General features: G+C 39.0%; 1 protein-coding gene across 4 annotated transcripts in view; it reads right to left on the bottom strand.

The window, feature by feature from the left end:
• MYO16 (myosin XVI) overlaps positions 1-14,449 on the bottom strand; it is a 355,407-nt gene that overhangs the window by 274,616 nt on the left and 66,342 nt on the right. For 2 of the 4 annotated variants that reach the window (XM_051772797.1, XM_051772796.1), the window contains exon 1: positions 3,277-3,665. The exons of the other annotated variants lie outside the window; for them this stretch is intronic. In XM_051772797.1, coding sequence (XP_051628757.1) covers positions 3,277-3,304 — 28 coding nt within the window. In that variant the 5' untranslated portion in view covers positions 3,305-3,665. Of the gene's footprint in view, positions 1-3,276; positions 3,666-14,449 lie in introns of those variants that run through there. 4 annotated transcript variants of the gene reach the window in all.

Genomic DNA, 14,449 nt, shown 5'->3' with positions numbered 1-14,449 from the left:
TTATGTCATAACTAGATATACAAGGAGAGAAGATAGCATCAAGGTGCTGCCTAATTTGCAAAATTACATTCATTTGTACAGTCTGTCACACAAATCTTCAAGATAAAATGGCACCCAGCAGCTGGCAGATGTGATACTCTCCTATGCACCACTGTTCTCTCTTTTAAATGGCTCATGCTCACAGATTGTCAAGGAGAAACCACTAGCACAGACAGGGACAGCTCAGAGCAGCAGCAATACTTGGCTGCAAAAAGGAGATGGGCACAAGTAGTGACAACATGAGCTGCTCAAACAGGCAGACACACATACAGCTTGTGTGTTAATGCTGCAGGTGCCAGCTAAAGACAACATGACTGTTGCAGCAGGCATAATTTCAGAGTATTACTGGGATGAAAGACTTCACTGGGCATGGTCCCAGAAAATCGGGTTTGACCATGCAGCTACCCCTGCTTAGAGCAGGAGGGCATATCCAGAGAAAGGTAATGGAGCTGGGAAAGGGTCTTGAGCACAAGTCTGATGAGGAGTGGCTGAGGGAGCTGAGGTTGTTTAGTCTGGAGAAAAGGAGGCTCAGGGGAGTCTTTATTGCTCTTTACAACTACCCAAAAGGAGGTTGTAAGGAGGTGGGTGTTGGTCTCTCCTCACAGGTAACAAGTGATAGGACAAGACGAAATGGCCTGAAGTCATGCCAGAGGAGGTTTAGATTGGACATCAGGAAAAATTCCTTCACTGAAAGGGTGATCAGCATTGGAAGGAACAGGCTGCCCAGGGAAGTGGTGGAATCACAGTCCCTGGAACTGTTCAAAAAAACCATGTGGATACAGTGCTTAAGGACATGGTTTAGTGGTGGATCTGGCAGTGGTAGGTTAATGGTTAAACTCAACAATCTCAGAGGTCTTTTCCAATGTTATAATTCTACAGTGGACTGGAGACCTTCAAGGTTGGATCTTTCCAGCCTGAAAGATTCTATGACAAGATGGAGACTTACACGGTGAAGTATAGGTCATTTTCACAGCCTTCTAATGGGAGCAATGCACTGAATAAATTAGACAGTATTAGTAAAATGGTACTAAAGCCATAGGAGAATAGCCCTTCTCAGCTCAGATCTCCACACCTAATTCCTGCAGAGATTAAAAAAAAAAAGGTAAATACATGCAAAAGCCAGGCACATAGCACACAGTTCATAAAACACTACTTTTAAGGTGCCATTAATTTGTGTCTTTTAGCTATTTCCCCTCTCCCCAAAGCAGACCAAGAGACAGTGCCCTGCAACCACGCTTCCTCTGGTTCATGTCTTTTCATTCTGATACAGGAACCATTGATGAAATGGTTTAAAAGTTAAGTGTGGTGTGAAGAGTCACTGTGAGATTTAGCTGTTCTCAGCACATCTCAGAACATTGCTGGTTTTGCCACTGTGCATGCAGTCCTGGCCCATCTTTCATCCCAGCTGTCTGCCAAGCACAAATATCAGCAACATACTGGCATGTTAAGTCAAATAATAATGCTCAGAGGAGCATCACAGAGGAAGTGTTTCTCCTTCACTAATTACAGTTGGAAATGGAAGCACTTTTGCCAATTCTGAGAAGCATAGGCAGTAAAATGCCATCCTGTCGGGCCCCAGCCAGTACCTGATGTCTTCTAAAGCACACTATTTAGGAAAAGAGCTATGTAACAAAATACCCCAATTTACTGAGAAGTAACTAATCAAAATTCCAAATTTAAAAAAGAAGGAACTAATGCTGTACATTCACCTTTCCCTCTGCTGTGTGTTAGTCCTTCATCTCTGCCGTGTTTTAGTCCTTCATCTCTGCCTTCTAATCAATGCAACAAACATCCCAAATAGTTGTCATTTGCTACCTTTTAATAGAAGCACCTCATGGTCATCCTCATCTCTTTCCTATGGTTTCACTGAAAAGTTAGTTATTTAATATGCTATTGACACTCACATGCCTATATAGATTTGCTACCGTTTCACTTTAAGAAAGCAATTCTAAAGTGAATAAAGACTGAACAATACTTTTTTGACATCTTCAAGACAGTTATTATGTTGCAAATTCCTCATTTGCATTTATCAAGTCTTAATACAAGCTCTAAGACTTATTCTTAGCATGCACCTTTAAAGCTGCACTAAAACTAATCTGTGCTTCTCTGCATGAACAGGGAATTTGGGCTTGTAACTCCCACCAGTTTTAAAAACAATCCATATACAAGTCCCATTGAATACAGACAAGAAGAAACCCACACAAATCATTTTTCCTTGAATTATTAAAATACTTCCAGGGTATCTTAATTTCATATTTAAATAGAAAAGAACCACTTTACTTGTTTCTTAACTGTAACATGGTATTTTAAAAATAGTTTCAAAAATGTCTTTGGTACACTTAAGTCGTCAAAGACCACAACCTGGAGAGAAAACCTTTTACGGCAATCTGCTATTTTTCATTTAAAAACTGTGACATAATCACTAGAAGTCTGAAGTTTTCCAAGTCCTTCAGTAAAAAATATTCATGGTTGTCAAACTACTGCTGGCTGTCTAAAACAAGTACCTAAACAATAACTCATTTATCTGATGTAAATCCAGCAATTTCTACTCAGACCATGTATGCTTTAAAAGGCAAATCCTAAAAGCTTGAAAAACGTGCAGTTAGGAAGACAAGCAGTCTTGAAAAAAAATGCTATCAGGAATTTGTTCTGCATTGAATCAATACATTTAGCATAGATCCCAATTTCAGGATATCTTTAAGGAGGCAGCTTGAATGATTCAAGGTTAAAAGTTCATTACTATTTTTTTAAGTCTGTCACACCAAATAGCTAAATATTCTGATAGAGAGGGGATAGAAGTATTTGATCTATAGTAGATGATGAGCTGGGCTCAAAATTATAAAGCTATTCTCATTTGTATACCCTTGCAAAGCGTGAGAGCCATGTCCAAGGTTGTCCTTAAAGGCGTCCTTAACATAATGCTGTGAACGGCATTTTTTCTTTCCGGATATTATATTCTTTGGTGATTAATTTAAACAAAAGTTTTAAAAGCTGATCAGTATGAAGTTCAGAATGAGAGCTTTATCACACACACAATGAAGTTGCCTCTGAACAGAGGAGAAAAAGAATCACTGGGCTCTGCCTGCATATTCACATGCAAAGTAACAACTCCCGTTCCCCACTACTACATTGACATCATGCAGCATCTGCCTTTGACTTTTGCATATGCATTGAAAAGACACACCTTCGAAAATAAAAAGACAGTTTTAAAAGCAAATTAACCATTTTGTTACTTACAGCATTTGATAAAATGGTAATGAGACATTCTTTCATCTCAGGCTGTAGTCTTGCTACAGGTTTCAGCATTCTCTTCTGCTACAACTGTCATGCCCAGAAAATGCATTATTTAAAGCCCTTCCTCAGGTATCCAGTATACCTCAGAATACATTATTTAACGTAGGTTCTGTTCCAGGATCTTGCAGAGGCTTCCAAGTCATCCTCACCCGGCTGCTGGAGTTACGATAAACCTCTGTGCGTCTTGAACCATGACTGCTGCACGTGCTATTGTAGCACAATTGATTGACACCGCTCCTAATCCCACATCCCTGGAATAGAAAGATTTAATTGGTGTGCACTTGCAGCCACATTCTTTCAGCACTGAGGTGTGCTGCTGCACTGCGGTTTTCACAGTCCTGCTAGTTAATGGCTTTTCAATAGCTTTCAAATGGCAGCAAACTAAGCTTGATGAGTGGGCTGGAATGAAATAGCAGAACAGGGGATCTTAAATTTTATTTCTGCATGTTGTTCATGTGCCAAATGTGACCAGATTTTTAGCTAGTACTGAACCAGGATTATTTTTAGTTGCCACCAGTTGCTGTGTGAATAGGAAATTGATATAGGTTGCCAAAAATAACCATCTTTTAGCATCACAGATCATTTTTCAGTATAAGGTAAAAATCAGGATAGAGCTCACAGCCATCTTCAGACTCTCATGGTTTATGCATGGATTCATTTACATTGAGCTAAAAACATGCTCATGTGTATTCTCCTTGATGTGTTCCTGTTTTATAATTTCTTTGTATTACACTGCATCTTTTTCACAGATAGAATATTTATGTCAGAAGAAAGAAACTGCAAGCTCTGCATAGTTTATATTATTATTATGCACATGTTGTCTAATGACATTTTAATCATTTATTGTAAGACAAAAAGCCTAAGAAAATGCATCACTAAGAACAAGTCCAACCAATTATTTACCACACTACAGAATAACAAGTCAATGTATAGTGACGCATTACCCGGTTTTAGATTAAGGGCACACAAAAGGCAGACCTGCATTGTATTTTAAACACCCAGACTGCAGCATCTTCTGAGAACAATTCCTGCATTACTTTTCCAAGAACAGTCACTCATGATTTTGCTTACTACTTCTGTGAGAAACCTACAGCAGAACTATGGTTAAATATTTTTATATAATCAAAAAATCATTTAAGAAAACTGTGCTCAGCAAAGAGTTACATTTGCTTATCATGCATCACGTTTACCACAATCAACACTTCATTGAGTGAGAGCTGTTGTAAAGGGGAACTGATAGCCCAGCCACATTTAAATCTTTTATTCATCTGAAAGGGTTCTCACCTACTATTTTGTATACATAGCATTTTTAACAGCTACAAAGTGTTAAAGGGACTACAAGGGGAAAAGGGTCTAACTAATTAGTGAGGATCACTAATGCAGATTCTATTAACTATTCTGCAAAGTTCCCACAAGAAAAGAAAGATATATATTCACAGGCTTCCAGTGATCCATTAGCAAAACCCTTAGGTGAAATCTCTCAGCTCTAACAGCCCCATATTTCACATCTGGTTTTAGGTACAACATGCACAGCAATTCTTTTGCAGAACTAATTATTTAGGTGTGGGTTTTTTTCCTGAAAACACAACTTTCCAAAAGAAATTACCAGAGGGAATCAGGAATAAATTATATAAAGCACAATACAGTAGTTACATTATCATGGAAACTTTTTTACTGTAAAGCTCAGAAGTCCAAAGTAATTAAATCTATCCAGACTGTCTTTCACACCTATACAACACTAGGCTAGTTTGGGCCACATGGCTTATAAAATAAACATACAAAATGTTTTAAGAGGCAACGTTAGTCATAGTTCATGAGCAAGTGTCAAGTAATCTGACAAAAAGCCCTTTGAGCAATACTTTTTGGTGGAGACACTCCTGACAGGTTCATCTCTGGTGGTACTGTCAGGCAGACAGACTGCCATGACTGATAACATCACACTTTCACCAATCATACTGGTTAAAACCAGGAGGACTCTTGATAAACACTAGTGAATGGGAGAAATGGACAAACAATGCTTTTCAGAAGACAGAGGAAAAATCTCTGATTTTGGCTTGAACAAAATGTGAAGTAAAAGTATTTGGATCTGTCTCATTTCAGATTGTAACGTATGTGTTTATCTATTGAATTAACATAGTAAAAATTTAGGATGGTGGAACTTGGTAGCACTTATGTGACAGGTAAGACTACATCCTCCATCCTGCAAGGAATAAGAGAATTCAACAAGCCTAAGTGCAAGGTCCTGCACTGGGGTTGGGGCAACCCCCAGTATCAGTACAGTCTGGGGGATGAAGGGATTGAGAGCAGCCCCGTCAAGAAGGACTGGGTGTTAGTGGTGGATGAAAAGCTGAACTTGAGCCAGCAATGTGTGCTCACAGCCCAGAAAGCCAACTGTGTTCTCGGCTGCATCAAGAGCAGCATGGCCAGCAGGTTGAGGGAGGTGATTCTTCCCCTCTACTCTGCCCTTGAGAGATTCCCATCCCTGGAAACATTCAAGGTCAGGCTGGACAAGGCTCTGAGCAACCTGATCTAGTGACCCTGCTCGCTGCAGAAGCGGGTTGGATGAGATGACCTCTAAAGGTCCCTTTCAACCCAAACTGTTCTATGACTTGATAGTCCTTTACAGAGAGTATTAAGGTACAGGACATGTATCTCTCGAATGCTGCAAGCTTTTGACTTGCTATTTACATCAGACTAACTGGTAACAGTGCTGCTGTCTATACGGCTAACACATCCCTGATTTCTTCTCTCCTAACATGCACTAGTCCACATAATCAGGGAAGGATGTGGGACTGTTTGACAAGGGACAGTCTGCAATGCTACACCATAGTTTGGGTCTGTGCCTTTCAGTTGTATTGTTGGACTATGCCAGTCCATGGGGCAGCATGTACTCCCCTGCAGCAGGGCACTGTGCACTCTGCCATTCTCCAGAAGTCTGTGTGCCAAAAATATGTGGTTGGCTGCTCAAGTATGAATAACAGCCTCCAGGTGAATGGAAGATAGGCACAAACTTTTCAAGAGGCGACACCTTGGCAGATGGCAACCTCAATAGGCCCTTCATTTAAGAATATCACATTTCTTTTGCTTGTTTTTTTAATTATATAAAATATTTAGTTTTATTACATGGGCAATTATCAATAGTGGGTTTTGCAAAAGAAGTGAAAGCACTGTATATTGCTGTCTGCAGGAAATTCTGACAAATTGAAGGGCAGCACTAAAGCAGCACAAAAATGAGGAGGGAGGAAAGCTCCCAGAGACATTGTAGAATGAAAACGCTGGGCAGAATAAGTAGCATGAAATGGAGAATGAAGAGAAATTACAACAATGGACAACTGCAAGTGCAGAGACAGGATGAACCTTGAGAAGTGGCAGCTAAACATGAGGCAAAAGTAAGTCACAATAGAATACTTAAGGAGGTGAAATCTGGTTCACCTGTTGGAAAGACACATTATTTCCACTGCAACCTTTTGCTAGGCTGGAGAGTAGAGAAAGAACAGAGAAGAAACAACAGTATCCATGGTGGTGGTTGTCCATGTCACAAACAGAGATTTCAGGTGTGAGAAGAAAAAGAAAAACTTAGGTTTCTGTGATGATTCCTTACGAGGGAATACTTAATTGTCAGTAGTTTAAAAAAAAAAAAATTGCACAGTTTGTTTATTCACAAAAAAGAGATATTAGTCATGGTAGGTATTTTCTCCCGACTGACCTCCAGCAATAAAAACAGAATTCAGAAGAGAAAAAAGATCTAAACAACATTTAAAATCTGACAATGTAAACTATGGAAGTATATCTAGACAAGCTTTGAGCGCATTGTAAAGTTACTTTCTCTGAACATTAGGTAACATAGGCATGTTTTCAATTACAACCCCACTGTTCCAAAAAGTTAGTTCCAAAAAGACTATGCCAGTGTTTAACTCTACAAAGAGGTAAAAGTGCTCTTGGATTGGGGGAAAAAGACTGAGCTGGCATTAAACCTGGTGATAAAACAATTTATTTGATTTTGTCCAGCATAGCAAAAATAGAGATAAAATAGAAACAAGGTCAGAAAACAAAATACATTTGGCCCTTCTGGAAAAATTCCTTGCCACCCCTCCCTATAAACAGCCAATTTCATGCTTTGTACAAATTCGCCATTTAATGACATTACAGAGTTTTTAAAATAGAATCTTGGAACTGGTCACTAGGACAGCTCTTTTTCTTAAGATAAACACACATTTCTAGTTTGCCATCTCAGAGTAGACACTACTTTCACATCTGAATTTGCAAGGTTCAAAACTTGACTTAGGAAAAGCACCCATGAAATGCATCCTACAATAATCCAGCAAACGAAAACAGTTTAAAATAAGGTTTTGCTGTCGAGAACTGACACCCTATTGCATTCAGGACATGTAAATATTTTGTTACTATTTCAGTGTCTTCTGGTGTCACAAACAACTGAACATCTAATAATTTTATCATCTTGGTATTTTATAATTCACATATAACTGAAAGATTTGTTAGAGAAATGCAGAACTATCTGAAAGCAATCTGAATAATGAGAAAAACACCATGACTACTGGTTAAATACATGACAGATGTTCCCCTTTTATGCCATTTTCATTCAGTGCAACAAAGCTTTCTATATTCCTTCAGGTGTTACAATTGTGCATTACTTATGGGCTTAAGACTGCAGAAAAAAAAAGGTTGAATACAGAGTAACATTTGACTTTGCTCATATGTTTTGACAAGTGATACTGCTTAGCAATCAAACCTTGGCCATACTATCCAGCTGCCAACAAACCACTCTTCAGATAACATCTGAAGTTTTATGCCTCATCAGGAAGCTAGGGATGAGCCATAGCAGATGTAGATACTTAGCAAGAAGGATTCTATACAAATTTGCTCTACATGAGTCACAGCAGAAGAAAACATAGCAGTTTTTCCAAACAAATTTTCAGATGAACTTGCCGGTAAGATAGCTATGAGGTTTGCTCCAGAGACAGCAGCAACAAACCAAATCTAATCACTCAATCAATCACTCAGAGTGTGGTTGACCTCTAGAGAATCAGATGATTTTTTCTTTTCTCTTCCCTTCCTCCAAGCTTTGCACATTTTCTTCCTTTCCCATTTCACTGGAAATGCCTTGATTTTTCAGAAAGCTGGCAATCCTCCTCCCATTTTCTACCACTGGATTGAACCCTTACAGAATGAGATAAGTGAAAAAATTCTTTTTCTTCTTCTCTATATACTATTGTAACTGAACGTATATGGGAGGACTAATCTGTACATACTTTTTAATGGACTGAAAACAGCAGGTTAAAATCACAGGATATTATTACCCAGTCCTGATGAAGTTAGCAAAATTACCAGTAGAAGTTATGTGTCATTTGAAAGTACTACTTGCTTCCTCCCACGCCCAAAATGACCATTTTTAGGCTGTGTGTAGACCTCTCTAGCAGTTCCTTAACTGGATAGGATGAAGAAACTCTCATTTGGGGTGGGAGAGCCTAGAACAGAGTAATAACAAGGCCCAATACAATAAGAAATCCCAATAGTCTCATATACAGTTAGGGCTATCTTTGGCACTAGTAGTGAATTAATTTCTTCACTAAAATCTGTGTATATATTTTTTTAAATTAGATTTCTAACTATATTTGATGTAAGGATATTACAGAGAGAAGCTGCACACTTTATATCTGTAGACCCCTTAAAAGACTGAAAAGAAACCACCAAAACATGTTAAAATGATACGTAGAAAAATGTGTCAGCCATCATAACTACCAGATACAAAATAATGAAAAAACATCCATGGATTTCCATGTGAGGAGTTATTACATGATCAGATAGATTTTCTTAAAGTTTATAATATCCAGGAAAGAAATAGAAAACTAGAAGAATTCAGTTCAACATGAAAATTGTACTTTTATCTTCCTGATAATTAGCAAATTTGACGACCCATTCCACTGTATCCCTAATTTTTTTCTTCCTGACATTACAGCGTACTGAGGAGAGTTCTGTAGACACAACATGAGTATTAGACAGTTGACAATTATTCTGCTGACAATTATGATGCACATTACAGTTTCAATATAGACATTGTAAACAAAATAGGATATTATTAAATTATATATAAAACAATCTGAAAAGCAAAGACTAAACTTAGGCAAAAAGGGCTGCCTCAGACCTATTTTATTTTCTGATCTTTCTATTGTCCATTTTATCTCATGCTAAATAATACCACTTCTTTTTCAGAGCCTTTCTGCACTCCAGGTAAATCAGCACAACTTGTTAGTGCATCCTTGATTCCCACTGTTTTCTTATGAATCACAGAGAATAAGTGGGACTTGGGGAGGGAAAATGTGCAAGGTATGGAAAACTACACGTCACTTTTATTAAATTGACGGTGCTGCCAGATGTGCACAGTGTAGCAGCAAGCTGCTGGACTGGTTTATCTGTTTCTGCACCCTCTCCAGTCTCTAGTGGATGTACTTATTTATTTTCTCTTTTTTCCTTTATCTGCATAAATGTTTAAAGAATTCATCATTCTGACCACAAAGACCAGGTGAGAGTCTGAGTTGATAAGCACAATAATCAAATGAAAGAGTATGATCATAAGAACCTTTTATATGATAAAAGATACCATATTAGGTTTGTCTGGCCAGGTTTTGGTAGCTGCCAGAAGCTTCCCCCATATCCTGCAGAGCCAATGTCAGCCAGGTCCAGGATAGACCTGCCACTGGCCAAGGCCGAGCCAGTCAGGAATGATAGTAAATGCCTCTGAGGTAACATATTTAAGAAGGAAGCTATGACCCCATGGGAGGCCCAAGCTGGACCACGGTCCTGGCAGGGACCTGCTGACCCATGGAGAGAGGAGCCCACACTGGAGCAGGTTTTCCTGGTAGGACCTGTGGCCCTGTCAGTGACTCATGCTGGAGCAGCCTGTGCCTGAAGGACTGCACCCAATGGAGAAGTGACCCACATTGCAGCAGTTTGTCAAGAACTGTTGCCTGCAGGATGGATTTACGCTGGAGAAGTTCGTGAAGGACTCCCATGGGAGGGATCCCACAGGGAGCAGGAAAGGAATCCTCTCCCTGAGCAGCAGCAGAAACAACAACTAATCGTAACCTTGATTCCCCATCTCCCTGCTCCGCTGAGGGGGAGGAGGTAGAACCTGGGAGGGAGGAAGGGGTGGGGAGAAGGTGTTTTTAGGATTGATTTTACTTCTCATTATCCTGCTCTGATTCTGTTAGTAATAAATCTAATTAATATCCCCACTTCGAGTGTGTTTTGTCCATGATGGTAATCAGTGAGTGATCTCTCCCAGTCCTTATTTGAACTCATGAACCCTATGTTATATTTTCTCTCCTCTGTCCATTTGCAAAGGGGAGTGATAGGAGAGTTGATGGGTACCTGGTATAGTAATTACACCTGGATCAACCCACCACATATACCATGATATTGCTTGAACATGACATGGACAAGTCAATAAACTCAGTGAACAAGAGATACACACAGAATTTATTGCACTCTGCTTGAATATAATAGAATTACATCTCATTCTCAAATTAGCAAAGAATAGGTAAGGACCTGAGAAGAATTAGGCAGCTGCTAGGAAAGGAGAGGGGGAATGAGAAAAGCATATAAAGAACTGAGGAAACAGATAACTATGAAAGGCACCGATGTCCAAGCAACAGTAAGACACCAATAAATCAATATAATTTTAATAAAATTATCTGAGGTCAAAAAAAGGCAATTAGTGAGGCAGGTTATAAGCAAAGGCAGTCAGAAAGATGGTAGAAAAGAACTTCTCTCATGTGAGCAGTGGAAAGGTTACAGCTGAGATGACAGTAAGCAAGAACAGAAAAGGGGAGGATTTCCCAACCATAGACTGAGAATCGTGTGGAGAGCACTGAGGATTAACCAGTAGATACAAGATGCCTTGATAATCAGTTCCTTCGAACAGAAATAAATGAAATATTCAGATTTCTGTATTTTGTATGAACATAAAAAACAAAAGCAAAATTCCTCAAGTCAGCAAGCAGCTGATTTACATGTGAACAAGCAAAGAGTATGGCAGCTTTGTACAGTTACTGCACATACCACTAGAGCATCAATAACCATCTGCACATGATCTAAGTTCAGCTGAAATTCTGATAGCTGGAACCCAGTTTTTCTATTTTGAAATAATGTACTTCATGTTATATTTCATCCCCCAAAGATCTGAAAACCTGTGGAACCTATTATTACAGAATAATGTATTTATTTTCTTACTCAAATAGCTGGTTGTTCATAACAGAGGATTAATTTCTTTGCTCTCAGATGAACTTACTCTTTTAATCAAACACTCTACTACAAAAATAGTTACTATTCTAATATTGTTTTCATGGAAATACAGTACTAATTACCTTTTATTTCAAACAGCAAGGGACACCTGAGAAAGTAACAAAAAGAAATGCACAAGTGTAATGGAGTAAAACATGTCTATAATGAAGAATTATCCAGCAGGGTACTTCACGTCATTCCAATGAATTTATGAGGCTTTTTTGTTTTCTTTCATTTATAATGGAGTTTTCCTTGAGAAAGAAAAGAAGCATTTAGCACTTTGCCATGCTGGCAGAGGGAGAAACGCATGAGAAATTATCTTCTTCACCCTTTAGCCAAAATACCTTATGTTGAAATCTCCATGGATTTCCACTTGATGCTGTAAAATCTTAGGAGAAGAGAAAACCACACAAGTTGGCATTGACTATAAACAAGTCTTTTACTCTTAGATTTTAACCTCAAAATCAGTAGGGGTTCTGTCATTGCCTCCAAAGGGAACAAACCTAAACATTTTCAATAAATGACCTAAGATTATTGGAAAAACACATAAATGAGGTGTTGTCTTGGAAAAAATAATTTGGAATTACACATAGCCCACCAAGATTAATTGGCTTAACATCTTCCAAGTGCTCCTGTTACATTTGGTGTTAATTGGAGACTATTGCATTTATCCATTTCTCAGCATCTTTGTCATTTCAAAACCACTTTTCCTTATCGTTACCAACATATTTTTGTCATATTAAAGGACAACATAGCACTAGGTAATGCTAAATTGTCTTGAGAAATTAGTGAGATTTTTTTTTTAACCAAATCTAGGTCCAACCTTATTACCTAGGTTGAAGTCAAGAGTGGATCAGCACCTTTTACTATCACTCTTTATAGATCTTCCATCTATGTAAATCAAACATTGCACTGACATAGGCTTACTGAATTCAGTTCTGTATGTTTTAAGGAGAAAAATCATTACATCTGCTAAAAAAAAATTAGCATTTGCTGAACATAATTATAGTGTCTGAAACTAACACACATTTAAAGTGTTTGCCAAGGATAGTTTCATATTAGTATGCATTTAATCATCAGAAGCAAATTTCAGAATTGAACTTTAAGCGTATGAAATGGACTTTAGGCATATGAAAAGAGATATAAAGGCTTAGCACACAGACAAGCCAACAATAAGATGGAAAGGCCCAAAGATAGTGAGGTTTTTTTGGTGTGTCTCTGGATTTTTTTCTCCTTCTGATTAGAATACCATACATAATACAGGAGACAAGTTATAGATGCTTTTCTGAGGTTCAGTCCAAAATGCATAACCACATTTAGAATACCTCAAAGTTGGTACAGGTCAAAGAGTGAGCAAAAAGAGTCCTTCAAAGAGTAAGTCAGGAGATCAGATAATCTATTCAAAAGGTGATAAAAAAAATACGATTCAGTAGATACAGATATTTCACAGTGAAAATGTGAGTGACAAGGCAGGTGAGAAAATATTCCTCACTGATTTAAGCTGCTAATCACAGACCTATTGAGGAAAGAGGAGAGCTCCTGATGTGCCAAACGGACACCATATCTCAGGAGGGTTAAGGAACTACAGCCTGGATAACTGACATTAATACACTCTTCAGAAGTATAAATGTGACTTTGACCCCCACAGACCTTAAAAAAAAAAAAAGGTGTTAAAAGTTGGTGTAATCTGATGAATGCAATCTGAGACATAAGGCAAAAAAAGCAGTGCCCTTGACAATGCAGTTCAGAAAATCTGCTGCTAGTCAGCTGCAGAGAAGAAAGGAAGTTTTCCGGATTTCAACTTTTTAGCAACAAACAATAGCTAATTTTTCTTTTGCTGCTCTTGTTCCTAGTTGTTGTTTCCTTTTTTTTGTATATTTGAAATTATAACCTACTTTGTATGTTATAAATAAATATTTTTGTGGTGAGGATGGCAGTATCAGAGAACTGAAGGCAAGAGAGTGAGAAGGCACTCAAGGTGCATGGTTTTCAGTCCTACTGGCAAGTATGCCCTGAGTCGGTCACGATGGAAGACAAAGGCAAATCTGCAGCTGTTCTCACTGCATCCCCACCAGCTGCTCCAAACATATCAAGAGTAGAGAAACCAAGAGAAGGGTGAGAGGCTGGCTGACAGCTGTAGGGCTCTCACGAGCACATCCATTAGTCCAGCTCCAGTTGACCACCACCCTGCGACTGGGAGAGCTGCCCCGGAATTGCAATGTCAGAGACACCAGCCCTCAGGTGTTGGTTCTGCCCACCTACAAGGTCTCATAACATAGCAGCACCATAGCAAGGGCAGGCAGAGAGGTAAAGCAGAGATCTGCATGCCCTTGGCTCTGACTGCAGACAGGTTGCAGCTGATCAGTCCCTAACAATGATGTTTGATGGGAATCTTGCTATAAGACATAGGACTAATCATTCTCATTAACAGGTACCTCCTAGGGCAATAGCAGGCTGGAACACAGGAGAAGGCAACACTGAGTGACTGTGGAAAGCCTTGGAGGGTAACGAGGGGCAGAATTGTGCCTAACTGAAATAAGCTAGGGGGCCTGATAGGATTCATCCCATAATCATCAAAGAGCTGGCTGATGTCATCACAAAACCTCTCTCAATAATTTTTGAGCAGCCTTGGGAATCCAGAGAGGTCCCAGCTGACTGGAAGCTGGCCAACATTGTCCAGATTTTCAAAAAATACAAGAAGGAGGACCCTCGAAACTACAGGCCTGGTAAAGTTATGGAGAAGATTATTTTGGGCAGTACTGAAATTCACCTAAAAGACAATGCAATCACTGGTCACAGCCAGCACAGCTTCATG

The sequence above is a fragment of the Manacus candei genome, unplaced genomic scaffold (genome assembly GCF_025592945.1).
Source record: "Manacus candei isolate 608988 ecotype Guabito, Panama unplaced genomic scaffold, ASM2559294v1 h1tg000159l, whole genome shotgun sequence".
NCBI classification, from domain to species: domain Eukaryota; kingdom Metazoa; phylum Chordata; class Aves; order Passeriformes; family Pipridae; genus Manacus; species Manacus candei.
Note: the sequence above shows the minus strand (reverse complement) of the source record. Positions and strands in the feature narration are given on the sequence as shown.